Here is a 20971-nt window from a genome sequence, read left to right as displayed (position 1 = left end):
GTTAAACCAGTATTTCACACAAAAATCACAAAACGAAATTAACCATTTGCAGCAGATTTGCTGCTGCAAGACTACATTGAATGCCTACTTTATCTGTGCATTATCTTCCTAACTTTGTGCTTTCCTGTTTATTGCTGGCAGCAAGTAAAAAAAGTATTGTTATGTGGCAATGGGGCTTATGGCATAATATCATTTACAATTCCGAAATAAAATTGTACTGTGAAATCTGTTTGAAAAGCTGCTCTGTGGCCCAAGGATCTTCGTACCCCTTGAAGTTCAATCCAGTTGGGAACCCCTGATCTAATCTGAACACATTTTTTGATCCAAATGGGTCCAGATTATCCGAGGTTTGCAGTAGAGATTTTCTCTTTTGTAATTACTAGTGCTACTATTAATGTTACTTCTTTACCAGCATAAATGCTCCCAAAAAGACGAGGTTTATGAAGAAAATTGCACTTTGCTGCCTCCTAATAAAGTTTCCGCTATGCTTGCAGTGAGGTCTTTGTTGTTGTGGATGTAGATTTGTGTTTCCCACATAATATTAAGCAACTTGGTATCGTCTTTTTCATCCAAATAAATTTCCTCTGACAAACATGGATTTAGTCTTGCATAGTTTGCATCAATGGTCTCACACCTAAACACAAAATAATTGCTTAAATGTAAAAAGATGACCATTGCAGCTTGCCGATTGTTAAATGATGCTTTTAAACAAACTGTTTTATCCAAAAATACCTATTACATCAATTTACACCTGGTTTAAACCAGAAATTGTTATGCACATTTCTGTAGAGATGCTGCTGTACATATTTTTCGCTCAAATATTTTCAACCAAGATTTTCAAATTATAAAAATATGGTATTTAACTTTTTTTTAAACTATAAAAAAACATTTTTGGGTTGTGAAGTAATTCTATACTTTTAGCATCAAACAATGCCAATTGTATCATAATTCCCAAATCCTGGTGGACACAAAAGTCATACCAAGCTCGTGCTCTATCTACCACATGGAAATTGGTCTCAGTAGCAACATCAACCATCATTTGTGTCAGTTCAATGCCAGCCAAAGCTGTGTTCACCAATGCAACAGGGTTTGTCGGCCAAATAACATCAACTGATCTGCAAAAATAGACAAATGGGACTTATTCACAGGCAATTTTAAACCAGTACTGTATCATATAAGATCTAAACACAATTTTTAAAGTTGCTTAAACAAAAACTTTCATATATCTGAAACTATATCATATTATTGTTTTTAAGATTGCAGTTCTTATGGTCAGTGTAATAACATATATATACATTTAGTATTCACTACACGCTAGTTCAGAAACTTAAAATAACGAAGATTTGATGTATTCCCAGTAATTGCATCAATTATGACTCCAAAATGTTTCCAAAAAGAAAAGAAGATACAATGGAAAAATAATATGAAAAATAAGTAGAAAATATAAAAATATTAGGTACACTCTTCACGGTTTTAAATAATCTGAGCAAAAAAATCAGAGCCAATATATTTGTGTAGAGCATAACACTCGTTTGCACCCTTTCCGCGTGCGTTTTATTTTATCTCCGTTTACTTGCTTTTACATTTAACTTTGTGTTGCCTTTTTTACCTTTGTGTGTCACCCTGTTGCGTGCCTTCTGTCGCTTTTATTTCTTATAACCTGACGATGACAATAGTACTAACGTAGTTATGCTCTACACAAATATATTGGCTCTGATTTTTTTGCTCAGATAAAAATATTGATTTAACACTCATATATATATATTTATTACATATTTTTTGGAATCACACAACAATTGCTACCTTTCCATACCTTGCTAACAAAGTGGGAAATTGTCCTGTGCCCAATGATACGACACTTCTAAGGTTCATTTTCCGACCTTGCTGTTTGTGATGTCTATGAATTTCTGTTATAGCATCAAGGGTTGGATTATTTGACAACAATCCTCCATCTACAAACTTGTCCATGGATCTAAAATAAGTCGGGGCAGCTCCACTGCTTCGAGCAACTTTCCATAAAAGCTCAGAACTATCTGTACTTCTGGTTTTTGTGAGCTTACGTAAATCCGATTCACTGACCTTTTTAGAATAGTGAGGCATTTGCTCATCAGCAACATTGGTTTCATAATTTCGAAATAGGTGCAGTTTTACAGGCTTACGGTCAGCTAAGGTTGCAGTGATGATAAGATGAGGGCCATCACTAATGCTGCTCAGAGTTGCATCTTCACCAAACTCTTCTTTAAGAAATTCTTCCATTGGCTCAGGCTTGTATGGCCGTGATCCTGAGAATATTTTGTCCTTTAATCGAAAGTATAAACGTTGGGCCTCAACTGCACTTCGGCCCTGCGCTAACGCTATTGCAAGGATAGCACCAGTACTGGTCCCAGCTATCCAGTCAAACAGATCTTTTGTTTTCTTGCCTGTAACTTTTTCGATAGCCATTAGGAGTTGGGTTAAAACCAAGCCCTTGACCCCACCACCGTCCAAGCAAAGTAGCCGGTCTCCTTGTTTAATAGGAATGGAATTATTTGCAGATGTGTTGTCTGATGAGAACACCTTTTTTGGAGATCCCAAAGTTAAAGCTCCAATGCAGGACAACATTTCCACTATAGCTTCCTTATTAGGTTTGTTGCTACGAACAGCAAGCAGACCTGGTGTTTCGCCAAAATCATTCCTAAGTGAATGATCAGCACCGAATAGGAGCAACATTTTTACTAACATGACATAATCATGGATTATTGCAAGGTGCAAAGCAGTGTTGCCATTTTTACCTCTTCCATTTACATTAGCATTCCCAAGTATAAGAGCCACAGCTGCTTCCAAACGACTTCGCAAAACCATAACATGCAAAGGATGGTGCATCTGACGGCTTGCTTCATCAGTGGGAGAATTAAATTTTAAAAGAAGATTTACGTCCTCAGGAGTCTTGCACCAGTGAAGAGGCAATGCTCCATGTTTTTGGCAATGTTGCTGTACTTGTTCTGGGTATTTCTCTAGCAAAGCCTGCAATGATTGTTGGGAACCATACTTCAAAGCATAATGGATAGGATACCCAATCATGCCTGGTACCATGGGGTCAGCTCCGTGCTTGAGAAGTATTTTACAAGCTTCAAACCTGTTTTGCTTGCATGCAATATGCAAAGCCGATTCTCCAGCCACATTTAAAATATTAATGTTCTCTGTTGAGGCATGGTCACACAACAGCTCTAAAATATCTAAACTTCCATTGTTTACAGTGACATGAATAGCAGTATTCCCTTCATCATCACATTTCTTAAGCGAAACATCAGCTTTTAGCAGATCCTTAACAACTTGTGTTAACTTGAGGTGACAAGCAAGATGTAACGGTGTAAAATGGTTTTCACATGCTTGGCTATCTAGCCACTCTTGCAAGTGTCCAGATTTATTATACACCCCAGTTAATCCTGCATCTACAGCTACATGTGCTGGAGACCAGATATTTCGGGTTCTTAAAGTTGTGCATATTGCTTGTAGTGTGGTTGTCTTGTAGCATTCTGAAGAACTTTTGCAAAGAATTGATAAATTTTCTGAAGCCACATTAAAAAGCTCTTTGGCCTCTTTCAATCTGCTTTCTGGTAAATGACAAAGGCGAAAAACCTGTGCTTGTTTTTGTGGATTAATAAGGATTATATCTAGATAACCATTGATTTTGTGTAAGGCAACAAATTCAGAAGTTTCAACCAGATTTGATCTCAAATATTCTTCACCTTTAGACTCCCTTACTGCAAATGGATCCGTTACAACTTGAGAAACACGGGTAAAAATACCAACCAAGTGCTCCATTATATTCAAAAGTTCCTAAATAGCAGCTTCGTGTAAAGTTGTGGGAAGCATCTATACAAAAAACAGGACATAACATTCAATTTATAATTTATATATCCTCACATGAGCAAGTTGTAGAACTGTGGTTTAAATACATCAACATGTAGAACAAAAGTCAGATATACCACAAATAGAAAACATTGTGTAAGCTGTTTTTTTTTAAAGAAAGAATCTGCTTTTATTTACTTTGAAATACAATTGTCAAAAGTGCTCTAAATTTAGATATTACGCCTGGCGGCAACATGATGTATATGTAAATCCACTTTTATGTCAAGATTATTCAGTTACAAACAAACCCACATGAGTAAATAAAAAGTAATTAAAAGACAAGATCACAAACGAAACGCATGTTGCATGTCCGACGCCGACGGGAAAATTAAAACATAACGACAAAATAAGAATTTTTTTTAAATTTTAACAGAACATCAAATGATTTAGCAAGATCCTTACTCCGGTTCAAAACTATATCCCACCATTTTAGCAGGACTGTGAAAGAAAGTAAATGCAATTGTCGGTTCCTGAACTTTTTTGCACCACTAGGCGTGGGTCACGTGTGTTGCCAAAGTCCACGATGAAAGCAAACACGCTGACTCATGGTTTTTGCGTTACAAATTGCGCCTCTGGAATTTAGGCGGCGATAATTTGCTTAGTCATGTAGAAAATAAACAATTAAATAGCCACCCGAATATTGTACACCATGTAACGCTAAAATGAGCGCCTCTAGGAAAAATGAAGCTCTTGAATTTTATTAATTAACACAAGTGTAGCAAAGTTAAAAACAAAAGCATATGTTGGTTTCGAAGTCAAACAAATTTTGGTTTGTTCTTGAATTGTCAAGCGTGACATATCGTTCAACTGATGTTTAACGTAGGTAATTTAATTTCATGCCAACAAAGTTAAGTTACACTTCGTACTTTATGACCATAAACACTTTTAATTCCAAATAGGCTACTATAACGAACACTACTGTAAACGACTTTTGCTCGTGTCGTTCAAAAAAAAGCAATCTAGAAAGGAAGTTGTAGGTCAATGCCGTAATTCAAGAAAAGGTCAGACTTGTTCACACTCCTCAGCCACAACCTATAGCACTTCATAGGGTTGCAGTAACAGTGCTCAGTGTCAGTGATTTCCTGAGTTATTCAACATTTCAACTCGAGAACTTCAAAAATGAATTCAGCACAGCAACCGCATTCAAGGGAAAATGAATGTATACCACTTCAAAGTGTTTCAACTGCCACATCTAGGTCGCTTCATGGTAAAATTGCTTAATGCAACTGATCAAGTAACTTTTTTTTGATTTGGGCTAAATATTTAAACAGCTAACGGTTACCGCGACAGCGAAACTGTAATGCAAAGCCTTAACAGAAAGATTTAACAAATTGTTCTGTGTTGCCCAATTTTTTTGATAATGTTTTTGACTGAGTGTTTAATGTTGTGGTACCGGTGCATTACACCGTTTTAGAGCTATTTGTGCTAATTAAGCTACCTTGAAAAAATAATGTTAGCATACTAGGCTATAGCTATTATTGTAAACTAGTTCTGTCAGTTCTGTTAAAGTTGTTTTAACTATTATTAGATGGATGTAGCAACGTTGACACACTGGTGAAAAAATATGTCGAAAACCTAAAGATGGGGAAACTTGATGACGCTAAAGCGACAAAACAACAGCTTTTACTTGTAATGGAAAGCCAAGCACAGAATACAGCAAAAAATTTGAAAGCGCTTGCTGATCTTTACAAAGAAGAAAAAATATATTTACAAGCTATCTTGTTTTACTCTATTGCATCCGATTTCTATCTAAAAGATCCACATACAGACGAGACGGCCAGACACGTTGAAAACTGTGCCTTTGGAATCAAGGAAACAAACAAACTATTGCCGGAATATTTATATCTAATGTGGACGCCTGAGAATAGACGAATTGTTCCTGACCACGTGATACCTATAATAAGTGACATGCGTTGTCAAATCAGGAGCTTGTCAAACGTGAATCGAGAAGTACAAGATCTATGTGAAATATACTGTTTGCATCATATTGAAGTCAGCCAAGGTTACATAAGGGATCTTTTAGCCAGAGAAAAAACTCTAAAGGAAACACTCTGCCTTGTAAAAAATAACCCTCGAGTATCAGGTCATAAAATCCACGGTCATTTGTTAAACAATCTTGGACATGTTTACGAAAAAACTTTGAGATTTGAACTGGCAGTAAAGTCATATAATAACGCCATTGAAGCTTACAGACAGGTCAACAATATGGCCCTTGAAGAAAAGCATCAGGAAATTGAACTAACTTCAACATATTTGCAAAGAAGTAAACAAAAGCAAGAACGCATAAATTGTTGCAAACCTCATGTTTCTGCATATTGTTGGATATAAAGATTAAAATGTTTTCATTGACATATACACTTTAAAAAACTGTGAAGGTTGTTGTTTCGTCTAAGGCATGCAGTTATGGCACTAAACCAGTCAAGGTGTGTGTCAGGATATTTTCTTTTTTAAAACGTGAAACTCTTATTTCCCACCTAATGCGAGTGTGCACGAAACAAACTATTTTAAATTTTTTGTTCTCAATCACCATCAGGTTGCAAATATTTTCCTTTACTGTCAACGTTTTTGTTTTTTAGTATTTAAAACGTACAAAATGCTTTTAGGTATTAGAATCAATGCTTTTAACTTGTTCGACTTTTTTTGTAAATTACAGATTTCAAATACATCTTGGTTTTAGTGGTTTTGGTGCCTGCGAGATTTGAAATACAATAAGGTGTTAGTTACTCTGTAGTTGTTTATACGAGTTTGTATAGTACGTGTAGCCTATTGATGTTTAAACCACAAACGTTTGAGGCGGAGGTTGTCAAAACGTTTCCTTGATAGACGAAGATCATGCATAGGTTGCACTTGACAGTCAACGATAGTCAGTCTAAATATAATTCATTTACCCACAACGCAAGTTTTCCTAGAAGTTCATGGCGGTTTAGAACCTTTGGGTTAGATTTGTTGGTCATCAATTAAATTCTCAAATGGAATGATCAACTACAGGGCCCCCAAAGAAATGACACACATGTGATACATACGTATGTACGGGTTTGTAATGGCATGTGTTGCCCCTTATTGTCGTTGCGTCTTAGTAATAGTGTTTATTATTTTGTATTCGCTACACTTCCCCTCATGAAAATGCCCAATTCAAAAAAACATGTAACTGAACAACTGTATGTGTTTATCGACAAAGTTTTTTGGCATGTACGTAATCGGATACAAAATATTATCACAGGATTTACGTCAATAGCTCCTACACAGTATATTTACAGAAACAGAAAAATGGAGTAACATTTTGGTCGGGAAGAAAAGTATTAGTGAAACGCAAAGGTCCCTATCACACCATGTATCAACATTTGTGAACAAACTGCGTAACGTCATGGTAATTTTAAACCGTTGACATCTACATTTACAAGTTTTCATCAATCTAAACAACGTCATCGAAAAGAAGAGCGAAATTTTTGTAATTCTTTGAAAGAAAGGCACTTGCTTCCTCCACTACGCAACTTCCGGGGACGTGCGCACAGTCAGTTCACGTCATTCCACGCGGCTTCGTAGTATCATGAAGGCTTGAAGCCGCCCGAGGTGGCAACAATAACAAACCATTGGAAGGTCGTGAAAGCTGCCACATATAAACTCAGAATGGCTAGACTAGATAAGTTTACAGAAGGAAATAAAAGAGCCTACGTAGTATGTGCTTATAAATCAGTCTCATCAAGTAAGAATAGGAAATGAATGCAGCTTTTTGTAAACGTTTTGGACAATCACAGTACGCCAGGCCCATTGAAGGCGCTATACCTTATCAAGTAAACATAGGCATTTTTCGTTTGTTTCCAGGATTTTATTGTTGTTTGTAACCCAATAATTTAAATTTTAGGTATATTGTGTGTGCTCTGTTTCGAAAATCAAAATGCTTCAAAGCGTTTGGGTTAGGTTAGGTTTACTGATTTCGGGTAAGTACAACAATTGTTATTTGTTTTTATCCATTTTAAAATTGGTATAGTTTACTTCGCACAAATAATAAAACGTTGTGGTGTAGTAACATCGATAACTCTAGCACTGGAGCTCTAAATTCTACTTCCTTATTGTTTAGTTTCGTTGCCAATATGTATGTGTCAATGTCCACCATTTAACCAAAGCAAAATCGACGAGTTTGTGGAGATTGAAGACATAAACAGCACAACGGTGAAACTTAGATGCAGAGAGGGGCTGCCATTTCACAAGGACGGAAGTAATTATGCCTATCCAAGTGTGTCGCCCATAATAGCGCACTGCCAGCCTTCAGGCAACTGGTCCGTCAAGTCAGTTGGCTGCTGGAAAGGTAAAAAAATGGTCGTGGTTCTTGAACTGCTACCTTTATAAAAAAAAATTAGAAAGATAATTTTGTTTCACATTTTAAACTAACGGTTTTAATCACGACGTAAATTTGCCCCATGACGTCACGCTTGAGGTCAGAATGACGTCATTTGCTACTTCCGAAAACGCAAACCACTGTACTATAATCCAACAAAACTAAAAGCAGTTACATAAAATAATTTACAAATGTCGTCATTGGTATCTTGGTAAACTTTCAATTTCTTGAAAATGTGAATAACACAACTTCAACAAATAAAATGTAAAAAGTTCATATAGCTCAGCAATGGAGACATGCTTACTGCAGAATGCCTTCGGACAGTTCAGTTGGCTATAAAAAGTTGTTTTCTTTCGGCGCAGGTTTGTTTTTAAACGTTGATGGAGGAAAACACAAGTCGTTCGCGATTCCAACGGAGCGTCCAGTGATTTTGATGTGCCTCAACCTTAAGCCACGGCAGTACAGCGATGTCGTGCTTCATCTCGGTCATCAACAAGTCAAAAGCCGTCTTGTAAGTACGCATGAGATTTTGGCATCGTAAAACGCCGTAAAAATACAACTCGGAACTTGGACGCTGTGATATGCAGTAACTTCACCTGTACAAACCTAAATGATCTGATTTTAATGATTGAATATTGCAGTGGTTTCCAAACTGTGGTGCACGAAGGCCTTCCAGGTGGTACGCGAGCTAACTTTAGTTGGCAACAAGAGTTTATTAAAACTACAATATTATTATCATATTCCCCAGGCTCTTTGAAGGCGTCATACCAAATCAGGCCGGTCTCTTAAGCAGGCACGGGCTAAAAAATCTAGCCATTCATCTTAACAATATTATTAGCACGAACTTTTGAATTGTGCCTGCTATAGCTATATATATTAACCTTTATTCCTTCACGCTGTACGCGAGTAAGACAAGTTTGGCAATCACCGGAGTAGCTATTATCAAATGAGTCAAGTCGAATCCTATTTCAGTGACAGGACTGTACTTAAACAAATTCTTGTATTTTGATTATTAGTTTTTTTCTTGAATATTGATGATTAGACTTGAACTTGATGTGAGTGGTGTCTAAAATAACTTAAATAAATTCGTGTCAATAACCACCTTGACTAGAATTAAATCTTTTAAACACTTGGTGAATAACTCGACTTGGATGAAAGGCCTATTAAACAAGGGTTTCTTTACCAGACTGATATCAATATATTTGTGTAGATTGCCTGGACAAACAAAACCTTCACGTGGAAGCAAGACGGAATTCCTGTCAGATGCGAATACATTGCACCCAACAACACAAAAAAGGGAACGTGGAAACCAATTCATTTGCAGTGTAAGTCATCAGAGGAAACATGTCATTGTGTATTGCTTTGATTCGTGACGCCATCACCTGTTGTGCGTCACCGGGAAACTGTTGCCAAGGGCGTGATTTGACACAAAAACGGAAGTCCAAGGAAAACAATACAAAAGTTTTGCGCAAAATGTTTTTGAACGACTAAATAGAAAAAAAACTACTAAAAAGGAAACAAGTTGATAAAACAAGTAATAAACTGACTTAATCGAAAACACAACTGCACAAAAGCTTTTCTGAATCCATTCCTTTGCAAACAATACAACATTTGCTGTTATAATCATAAAGTGCTAAAAAAAGTAAACGTATACAAATGTTTAGGTTAAGACACGTTTAATCTGTATTTCTGCATTTGATTTTTCCAAATGTTCTTTAACAAACGACCATTTATCTGCCTCTGACTTAGCTATGACGTTGTGGTTTATTGTCGCAGATGAGGCTGGCTTTGGTAAAGAGGCAAAGACGTACACGTTTAAAATGGGAAGACCCGTTGTCATGGAGATTCCTGTACATTCAAAACGAGGCGACATTCGGCGGGAAGATGTGAAGATTTTTAACGGACGTGAGAAAATGTTTTCGTTCAAAAGTTTGCACTGTATAAATTTTTTTTTACATTTTTTAGGTAATCACAAACGTAAACTTATAGTTCTCCGTTTTTTTGCAAATTTTAATCCGTATTTTTTGTTATTTTCTTTTAGACAAAGAATACACAACTTTCCTCATTACGCACAACAAAGCGCGTCACCTCCAAATTATTGTTTTTAAAATGAAAAACGTAAGTTGCTTTGTGCTTTGTATTTTTTTAATCGGGATCTCAAATTGTTTAATTTGTTCAAAAAATTTTTCATTCGGGATTTACCGGCAAACTTTGTTACTGAACCCAAATGTCTAAATTAAGCATGTATAGATTATTATGTATGCTAAAAGTGGTTAGCACACCCACTCTGTGGTCACAAGAGTGTGGGTTCTAAACCTGTCTCCGCCGCTTTCGTTTCCCTGAGCAAGAAACCTAAGCGACATTGCTCAAACCCTGAAAGAATCTATTGGAACAGATTGCAATAAAGTCAGGCAGCACATGGGGGACACAACGCATTCAGGCGTTGCCCATTCACCAAAAATAAAAACAAAAATAAAACAAACGAATTGTTACACAGTGTTCGATGATAAAGATTGAGTTAGCCGCTGGGTGACGTGAGATAAAGTCTCTGAAAAAAACTTGTGTACGCTATCCTATAATCGCGGTTTATGTTTTAGTTTTTGCCGGAGGATCAAGGCAACTACACAATTGTGCTTGATCAGCCAGGACATGAACAAGTCACCCACCAGTTCACACTACTAGGAGACCCTGAATATTACAGCACAATCGCAACCACAGTCGGTGTGGCCGTGGGATGCACCCTACTGGTTGTCTTATTGGTAATAGGTGTTGGATGCGCCCTGAAAAAGTACAGATGTAAGTAAAACTGGTTCTATTTGAATAAGAAACTGACGATGCCTGTTTATTTAAGGCAAAATATATATTTCTGTTATTTAAAGAAACCTGATCGGGATTTGTCCCCGGGAGTATCCTGGGTTCGAACCCCGTGAACAACAAAGGGCAATTTTCAGTTCTCGGACTGCCGCCTGATTGTCGAAAAAAAAAAAAAAAAAAAAAAAAGGATCTATGCTTTTTACCTGTTTTTTTATGAAACAGTCTAAATATTCAACTGATCAGAAACAAGAATCTTTCTTTTTTACATTCTATTGTCTGTGGGAGATTTCTTAAGTAGCATTAACGAGTTGTGATGAAAAAAAATGGTAGTTTAGTTTAGTTTTACCAAAGAGCGGAAATAACAAGAAAACATAAAAAATATATGAGTGCGGGGCTGGGAAACCTCTTGGTATCATCGTTTCAGCAGCCCCTTACAAGATGAATGTAAAAAATGTATTGTGCCATTATTTTCCGAGAATTTTGTATCAACCGACTACTGCAGATTTAATACTTATGCAAACTTCTTAGTAAATCTTGCACTTTTTCTGTTTACGAATCTTTTGGTTTCACCGACCCAGGCTGGAAGCTATATTGCTAGTTTTGTGCCTGGGTATTAAATTGAACAGGATATCTAGATTGTATTTCTGTATTAAACCGAACTTCAATGGCATAAAGTTTTGTAAATGAAAACAAAAAAATCCTTTGCTCAAAAAATTTTATAGCCAAAATAAAAACTTTCACCAGCGATCCCAATTTCAGACGACCCCAACCAATCTCTAATTTTTATTTTAAAGTAACAAGTCACTTTTTTTCGCAGACTCAAAGCACATCATTGGAGGCGATAACAAGTGAGTCATAAGTTCGATTGCGTGTCACACAGTTAACTGAATGCTACTATTGTCACGTATGGCTATTGTTTAAACTTCAAGCAACAAGACAAATTGCCAACAGCCTTTCATGTATTGAATAGTTTTGCCTGAAACTAGCACAACAATGGAACTGGTCATGCCACTTTTCCAGCTATGTTTAGTGTGTTGGCAAAGAAATACCACAGCACTGCAAAACGTTTGTCACGCGATAATTTTCTGCATATAAATAGTTTGGTTTTATTTTGCAATCGAATTAGAAATGTCGTTCCAATACTCATATATTTGCTTTTGATGGATTATTAGTGTAAGCGTACAAAATACAAACCTAAAACAGTTAAAGATACAGCGTCTACTGCCTTTTTAACTAGCCTAATAAAAAACTACCAGAGAACGTGCAAATTTAAATAAATTTTGGAATCGTCTGCACATTTTCCTAGTGAGCTTTCAACAGCACTTTTTATTATTATCAGTACAAAGTATCAAACAAGTTTAAACCAGTTGTTATCAAACTAATTTTTACCTTGGTCAAAGTATTTAGTCAAAATTGTCGGATCACATGCTGCCATGTTTTCAAAATCTTTACAATTATTATGTAACGTTCGATTAATAAAACTTATTTTATCTCTGTGATTCAAAGACAATGTTTTCATGACCTATGTTGAGCCATGCTTCACAGTTTAGGAACCAGTGGCCTAAACCCTGCTTGGTAATGGCACTTTTGTTGCAGAAAATGTAAAGGCAAAATCTTGTTAAGTTGCAATTTCGGTTCGACACGAAATTTGTTAAAGTTTAAAGATTTATATTTGTTTTTTTTAGTGATGACGTATTCCTGCCTTCACGTGCTGGTATACGTCAGATGTTGATTATAGATGACGAAGAAAACTCTTCACCTCGTTTATCAGCACAAGGTGATTTACCAGCGGATGGATGGACAAGACCAATCGAGATGGTCGAAGCTGGTTCTGTTATGCCTGAAGTTGATGTGACTGTGGAAAGACATGATGAACCTTGTTCCTCACGCTCAGCTTAAAAACTTTTTACAAAATGGAGATTTTCGAACGAGTGACCTAATGTAAAGTTCCTCGTATTCATGTATGGAGCCTTTTTACAACTACATCAGTTCACATTACACTTTTATAAACTATAGCCCACACTGTCAAGCAAGTTTTGGTAAATTGTTTTTCTTATCAAAGTACATCGGTGTATGAAGTTTAAGTTATAAAAGTATAACTAAAGAGTTAAAGGTTTAAATATTGGCCATCTTCTGTCCTTCTGACTGTTGTGTGCATCATTTGACATTGTTTTGCGTTGAACGCTTTGTAAAATTTTACGCAATTGTTTTTTATTGTAATATGGTCGCGCGCACTGAAGATAAAAATCGTGTCTAATATCGTTTCGCACTTTTTCCACGTAAAACTGTAAAACGTTTTCAGTCAAAAGAAGCCTCAACTTGCGCCACATCAAATGTATTGTGTACATTTTTCTGAATCAACTGCTAGTGTTGGTTCCCAACCTAAAATTCGCCGATATCTGAAGGGTTGGAGTATGTATTACGAATTCCTGAAAAAAGATGGTTGTCAAAAAAGCAAAATGCAAAGTTCTGTGTAGGGATCGCAGACTTGCTGATTAAATTAATAGATATGTGCAGCTACAAAAAGATGGGAACCAATCTTCTGTAGAGTACTGCAACGGATATTGTTTCGCCATTTTATCTTTACTGTATTGCGCAACCACTGTTCAGAGACAGTTTTTCTGCATAACGTGCGTCAACAACTTTGATACTTGTATACGATTCAATTCGCGAGTGGGATTGGCTAACAAGCAATTTACGGCTTGCATTCATGCACAACATTACAAATTTGTGGTACCACTTCAAAACGAAAAGCACTATTTCATAGAATTCTTCATCGTAAAAAACAAATTGTAACCACGGCATTTCGAAGTTTTTAATGTTGTGTAACAAGTTTTATTTCAGCAATCTTCTTCATCTTAATGTATAAATGTACTTTGACTGTAAGTGCACTGAAACGCTTTTCATCTTTATTCGCCTTTGCTTCCTTGTCAAATAAACGTTTTTACAATTCACCCTTGTCACATTAAGTTCATTCAATTACAAACGCCTGAAATACTACAAAAATTTCATTAATGATCCAACAGAACATATATATACTTCAATTTCTGCCACATTTGCAGTTTTATTGTTGCCCATACACACCAAATTAAAGGTAGAAAAATATGAACTTTTATGCATCTGTTTATACTTCACCATCCATCTTAACTTTTGTACAACGATAAAATCCACTTAACTCAATCATCGCTGCATAACTCTTCAAAAACAATAAGATGCTTGCATTGTATGCACAACAGGTAACATAGATTCATTGTCTGACAAAATTGCATTCAAATCTTGCAAGTATCTGCATGCAAAGACGCTTACGTCGCCCAACTTCATAACAATACCGTTTTCAGGTGGTCATCTTAACACACTGTCTGTCAGCCTTTCAATCAGATTTAAACAAAATGCTTGTTTTGTATCTTTTGACCATAGTAACTTATTATCTGTGCTTCGTCGGCGCATCAGGTTCAGGTAAGGTTTTATTTGCACCACAATTCTTGATAACTGCTAAACATGTATAAGGTTCAAAACGTGGCCAGTCCTTTCCTTACATAGCAATAAGCTAAAATGAACACAAATTCATAACTGAGATGAATTCTTGGTGACCGGATGATTTGGCATAATGCCTTCAGTGAGCCTGGAATACTATGAAAGCAAGTTTGTAACGCTAAACCTTAAATATAGAAAGAAATTATAACTTATTAGCAATTAGTTTGGAAGTAAAGATATTTGTTTCCAGTTTCTTCATTCAATATAACTTCAACCGGAATAAACGCCAACAGTAAATTTACTTGGTCTACCGGAATACCGCTTCTAGTCTTCAACATCAATGCTTCTTTAAACGACTCCAGGACTGGAATCGCAAAATTTGACTGGTGTTTAGCTTTGGACAACCAACCATTCTACAGCATTACATCTAACCATACTGGACGATGCACAAACCAGACAGCGGGCACAGAGTTTAATCAATACTTTTCAGATGCAGTTGTGATTGTCCAAACATGCCAAACAAATTTGGATATTCAATTGCAACTGCACAAACCTACATTTAAAATAAATAGGAAAACGATCTCTGTTGGTCTCTCTTCCAACTGTACAGCATTCAAATCACCTCCACTCGCAGTTAAAGGTAGGGTGCTGATCAAGCCAACCGAAGTAATTTATTGACAATAGATGGAGTAGTGCAATTTTTTTGCCTGCCAGTTCTATCACAAAATTGATATTTTTCAGCCGGTTCTGTTGCAAAATCCATTGACAGTAACCAGTAATGCAAACCAGTTCGCTGATCTCATAAAATTTCGTTAGACGGTTCCATAGAACCGGTGCAAACCGGCTGAATCCCACCACTGAATAGATATGACAGTTTTTTGCCGAAACCACTTTTTTCGAGATAGCAATAGACCAACAATAAATAATACTGTTAGAATCCAAAAATCACACAGTTACTGACCTAGCTGCGACCTTGGTATCGATTTTTTCTTCAGATTGTAAAATCCCAGCGACAGCTTTAGATCAAACACCACCAACGCCTCCTTACACTTACGGGACGCGTACTGCAGTGACCTGCATGGGTGGTACCACCTTTCTCCGAGATAACAGCGGAACATTAAAACCTTTCACCGGTTATGTTAACATTACATGCGGACCAAATGTCAATTGGATTGAAGGAGAGATGATATGCCCTCAAGGTAAACAAGGAATTTAAACACAAGTTAAAAGCTCTTTGGAACTAGATTCTATCATACAAAAGGACAACAAAGAATTTTTTGACCAACGTGTTGCTGTGAACCAGAGCTGTAAACGGGCCTGAAACTGAAGCCCAAACTCGGCCCGAACCAAGTTTGGGCCCAAAAGTTTGATTGACAGGCCTGTATATTGAAAAAGGAAAGATCGAAAAAACAAACACAAAAGACAATTGGTCATGAACATCGCGTTTTGGGGTGTTTGACATTAGTTTAGGTCTAGCAACTGGCAACTAAGCTAGTTAAATTTGTCAAAAAAAATATAATGACACAGAGTGTAAAGTCAGCCTGAATCTAAGCAGTTTTTTGAAGAAATCTAAGTCCGAACTCCGCCCGAAAAGCCCGGCCCGACTTGCAACTCTGCTGTGAACAGACATTTCGGTGTGTAAACCTTTAAAATCTTCAAGAATTGACCAACCCTTTTCTGTTTTCAGAATCCGTTGATGTTGGCATTTATCGAAACAACCTGTATGTTGAAGTTAATCAATCCACAATATTATACTGTAAAAACAATCCGACCCTCTACAGTTCTGTTACTCTCAGTATTGGTAACAAACTGCATCAAAATCGACAGGTAAAAACTTAGTTAGGCTATATTAGTGGCAGCTTTACATAACTAAACAGTTGGTACGAAACATAAAACGGCAGGTTTTTTTAAGTGGATTTAATTTGGAGTAGTGATCAGTTATTTTACAGTTGAGCACAATAATAAACGTTGGCCTTTTTGCCGTTTTGGTTTTTTGAACGAATCTTGAATTTTCTGTTGGACAAATAGTTGTTTTGGTCATTATTCAGATTGCATGGACAAATCTAACATATTCCGATCTTAAACCAACCATCACAACCAAGTGTTTATGGTACGATTTCAACGGTGTATTAATGGCCACAAGTGCTCCCGTTACTATCAACTGTGAGTAGATTACTTATGTTTTACAATTTTGGTTAATTGCATACCGTTCATTACCAAGCTTTGGTATTCCATTAACCGGATTGTACGACAATCTGAACGACTTCCTTAACAAACAGCAACGGTTGGGATTTATAATCTCTATGCAATTAAATGAATTATGTAGATAACCGGTGTGCGATTGACTGAATTCGTCTTAATTAGTTTCCTTAAAGCAAACAATTCGTTAAACTTTAAACAGAATTTGAAATTCATGAAACGTGGTATAAATCAGGGTGAGGGAAGTTTCGCAAGAGATCCTCATATTTTAGGAAACTCCTACATTTTATTCGTTTAGTTGCAGTGGATTATCAATACACTTACTCTGCGTTCTTCGACTCAAGCCCGACTTTCGTCATTCCACTAAACATGACGTCACGCAATGTCACGTACGGTGACGTCACTATTACAAACCCTGCAGGTAGATACTGTGGTTGTTCAGCAAATAGAAAAAAATACAAATCTTTGCCCAATCAATAAAATAATTTGATTCATAATGAAGATTTGTATAGTCAAGGCAGATATACTTCTATGACAATTTTCAATGATCCCAGAATTAAAGACATTTTTCCCGTTTCGTTTTAAGGTCAGATCGTCCAGTCATTCTACGTGCGAAATTCCGCACAAGGTGGAACACAAGAAGCAGTATTGCATATCAACCAGGTAAAAACATACAATTAAACAAAACTTAATGGAAAACAACAAATCAATTTATTTTCTCGCAGATTGGAAGCAACGACTTTGGGGGCTACAGTTTATCTGTTAATCAATTGCCCTATCCTAAGATTTTGGTCAGATTTTTCGTAAAACTTGATCTAGCAGTCACAGCTGATGAAATCATTACAATCTCTGCTGTGGCAGGCTCAGTTGTTTTTCTAGTGGCAGTCATTTGCCTCGTGGTGTATGTTTGCAAACTGCGACAAAAATACAAAGGTAAAAGATCTGTCGTTCTGACTCGTAAAGTATGACCTACGTGTAGAAGTAGATGACGTTTTCTGACATTTGCTTTTACGTTTCAGTCGTACGTCACATCAGCACAAGTGGTAACAAGTAAGTTGCGACATAAGGAGTGTGACGTTTGCTACAAATTGTGACGTTTTAATCTGTCCTCTGTGACAAAAAAATCATCATTTTGGTACAAAATACGCACAATTTACCCTAAAATGATTGCAGCCAATTGAAAGCAAAACAAAAATAATAAAAACACTGGTTTTGCATTGTTAAGATAAAAACACTTTTATTCTCTGAAACAGTCCAATTAACCTCCTTTAAACGAGAGGTGGTTAAGGCAGCGCCAAATGCCACATGTCTTAAATTGTTAAACGTTTACCTTTGAAATAAATTTTCAACATGCTGAGTTTTTTTCGTTTTTTATCCAGTTAAAAGGAGAGCTCTGTTGATATGACAGCAAAATATTTGGTAAAACAACATTTTTCGTTTTTTTTCGTGTTGATAAAAGCTTCATTTGCAGTACAAATTATTTGTTACTGAAATCGCCTGTGATAAAAGCCAGTGGTTTAGTACGATTTTCGTTCGATCTTATCATAAATAGTATTTGTGTGTTGTCTTTCAGCGATGACGTTTTCCTGCCTTCGATATCTGGCACCAAACCGCTGCCGGTAATTGACGTCGATTCGCTTTCCATGCGTTCTACCGCCTTAACTTCCGTGGGCACTGTCAGATTGGACGATTGTGACGAAAAAAGTTACAATATAAAATGGGGTATCACCGAAAGCAATGCCTATTCAGACATGGCTTCACTACGCAGTCCCCATTATATTGAACCAAACAATCCAAGGTATGTTGTGCTGCAGTGTTTTGTAATCTACAAATCGTAATTTCCACTTTATACGCTCGTTTAAAAGTTAGGCAGCTACTTTATACGCTCGTTTAAAAGTTAGGCAGCTACTGAATTGGTGAGCGATGCAGGGTTGTAAGCCAGGCCGGGGTTTTTGCGTCAGATTCGAAGTTTCAATACAACAGGCTTGAATGTGGCTTGACTTTTCTGTTTAATCGGGTTCTGCATAAATTTCGGGTCTGGACTTTTGGTTTCGGGGCACCATTTCGTTGCCGCTTACGACTTGGTGTCTTGTTACGATATGTTTTCGTCCATCAAACAAAACCAACTCAACCTAGCCCCTTTGGAACGGAACGAAATTAACCAATGATTTTCCAACAGTTTCACAAACGATGAAGAAAGCGACATTGCCAACTTGCGAACTCCGCCGACAGTCACAAAACGCGGAGTAGAACGAGTAGATTCGGGCGAGTACCTGGAACCGATAAATCCAACAGAAGCGGAGTACGTGTATATCGCAAATGGAAGTCGCTCCGAGGAAGCAAGTTACGAAAATGATTCAATTCACCGCCAACCACATGAAATAGCGGAAGATCAGAATGCTTACGTTTCATTGAATTGAAGACATTGTTGAGAAATAAGTGTGTTTGCTACACTTTGAATACCACACGTCGTTGAGCTTGTATTCAATTGTAAGCAACAACAAATTGCATTTATCCAGAAGATTTCTTACGCGGCTATATTAAATGATTTATTACACATTGGTTATGCTTGTTTGCTGATTGAAGTGAAACACCAATTGTAGGCTACTTAAATTAAAACAACTAAACGGAAAATTAAAATCACATTATTTGTGCAAAAGAACCATTTTTAAACGAACATCCCTCAGGTACTTTCATACACAAATTTGTACGAAAAAATATTTTTTACGCCACACTATACCTTGCTGTACAAAAGCGATAGAAATAAACAAAGGCCCGTGAAGACAATAACATAAAAACAGCTAAGAAAAAATCTAACGCAAAAAATCTGACTTCGGTCAAATAAATAAGTTCAAAGAACAATAGGATTTACTTTAGAGCATTGCTTAATTAAAACCATTACTGCCCTAAACAGTAAAAAAAGACTTATTCCACTCGTAAATACAATCGTTGCTACGGGTTACCGTTAGTTAATTAAATACATTTATTGTAAACGCCTCCTGGACATAATGTTTTTAATTCAGTCGGGTTTTTTTAAATTCGTTTATACAGGCCAGTGTTTCCCTTAATTTATTAGAATTCCAACAAAACAGCTACACAACATAATCCAACATTGATGTAAATATATTAAAAATTGCGCTAGCACTGAATACGGGAGAATCTCTCAAACACCACTGTGGTTGCATCGAATCAGCCGCGTCGCGATTGATATCAACAGGTGGATTCACTGAAAGCAAGTCTTTGATTGTGTTCCTCTCTGATCAACATATTTTCAAGGTCATCTTCATTAAATCCGTCACCTGGGTTGTCCACAACGAGAAACGGAGTCACAACCCGCTGTAAATCCAACATACCAAGTCTGTATTCCTCAATAACTCGACTATTGTACTCGCTCGGTGCCCACAAAAACAGCACCAGTCTTCTCTTCCATTCTCCTTGAAATCCAAATCCGTATTTAAACAGCAGCATGCAACATTCGTCTTTGTAGCAAAACTCAAGCAACTGGTCGAAGGTTTCAAGTTGTTCGAAACGCAAAACACTTTCTATCACTCCCCAATCGAAGTTAATCTTCATTTTACAGATTCTGAAACTTCCCACGCTGTCTGCAATGTTCCGGCAATCTTGCCTTGCATCGAAACTCGGCATGTAGTGAAACACCATGATTATAGACTGGTACACAGATTTGTTAACCAGTTCGGGTTTTATTCAACCCCGACGCGTTTTTGGCGTCAGATTTACAACATTTTACGCGTTATAGTTATTCGTAATTAACACGCGTTATGACGCCAGAACACTATTTGACTTCTACCCGTCATAACTTCTAAAAAGACGTTCAATTTTCAGAATAAATATTTGTTAATTTATTATAGTTTAATTACAATTACACAAACAAACAATAACCTCTATTCGTACTGTGGTATATCAAGTTGTAAACTCAACAAATATACGTTGTAACGGCCGGATACGTAGGAGTATGACGTCTCGTGATGTAACAATGCTACGTCATATTATGCCACGCTTTTACGCGCAAGCGATATGGTGGTACGCTTTACACGTAAAACAGGATGTAGATAAAATGGCAATATTAATAAATTAAATGTATCCGTATCTAGTTTTAGGCAACGTTCTTTTCCATCGCTTTGTTTTGACAGACTTTAAATCCATTCCAAAGACCAAAACAAACGTTTGGCTTATTAATTTTTTTTCTATCAGTGTGGTATTATGCCTTTGCAGTAGAGAAGTGGTAGACAAATGTCG

At 36.8% G+C, this 20971-nt stretch overlaps 2 protein-coding genes across 2 annotated transcripts; one reads left to right on the top strand and one right to left on the bottom strand.

The window, feature by feature from the left end:
- Positions 1–229: 229 nt before the first annotated feature.
- On the bottom strand, positions 230–3878 carry LOC145232267 (85/88 kDa calcium-independent phospholipase A2-like). Its single transcript, XM_080096845.1, has 3 exons — positions 1814–3878; positions 981–1115; positions 230–634 (listed from the first exon to the last, which is right to left on the bottom strand). The coding sequence occupies exons 1-3, from the start codon at positions 3802–3804 to the stop codon at positions 439–441; spliced, it is 2322 nt and encodes a 773-aa protein (XP_079952971.1). The 5' UTR covers positions 3805–3878; the 3' UTR covers positions 230–438.
- Positions 3879–7718: 3840 nt separating this feature from the next.
- LOC145232906 (uncharacterized) lies at positions 7719–13995 on the top strand. Its single transcript, XM_080097578.1, has 9 exons — positions 7719–7829; positions 7970–8197; positions 8590–8738; positions 9438–9552; positions 10004–10132; positions 10269–10345; positions 10825–11023; positions 11859–11889; positions 12727–13995. Exons 1-9 carry the CDS (start codon positions 7787–7789, stop codon positions 12938–12940), a joined length of 1185 nt encoding a protein of 394 aa, XP_079953704.1. The 5' UTR covers positions 7719–7786; the 3' UTR covers positions 12941–13995.
- Positions 13996–20971: the final 6976 nt, after the last annotated feature.

This window comes from Phallusia mammillata, chromosome 6 (assembly GCF_965637545.1).
Source record: "Phallusia mammillata chromosome 6, kaPhaMamm4.hap1.1, whole genome shotgun sequence".
Lineage (NCBI taxonomy): Eukaryota > Metazoa > Chordata > Ascidiacea > Phlebobranchia > Ascidiidae > Phallusia > Phallusia mammillata.
This window is presented reverse-complemented; position numbering and strand designations above follow the sequence as displayed.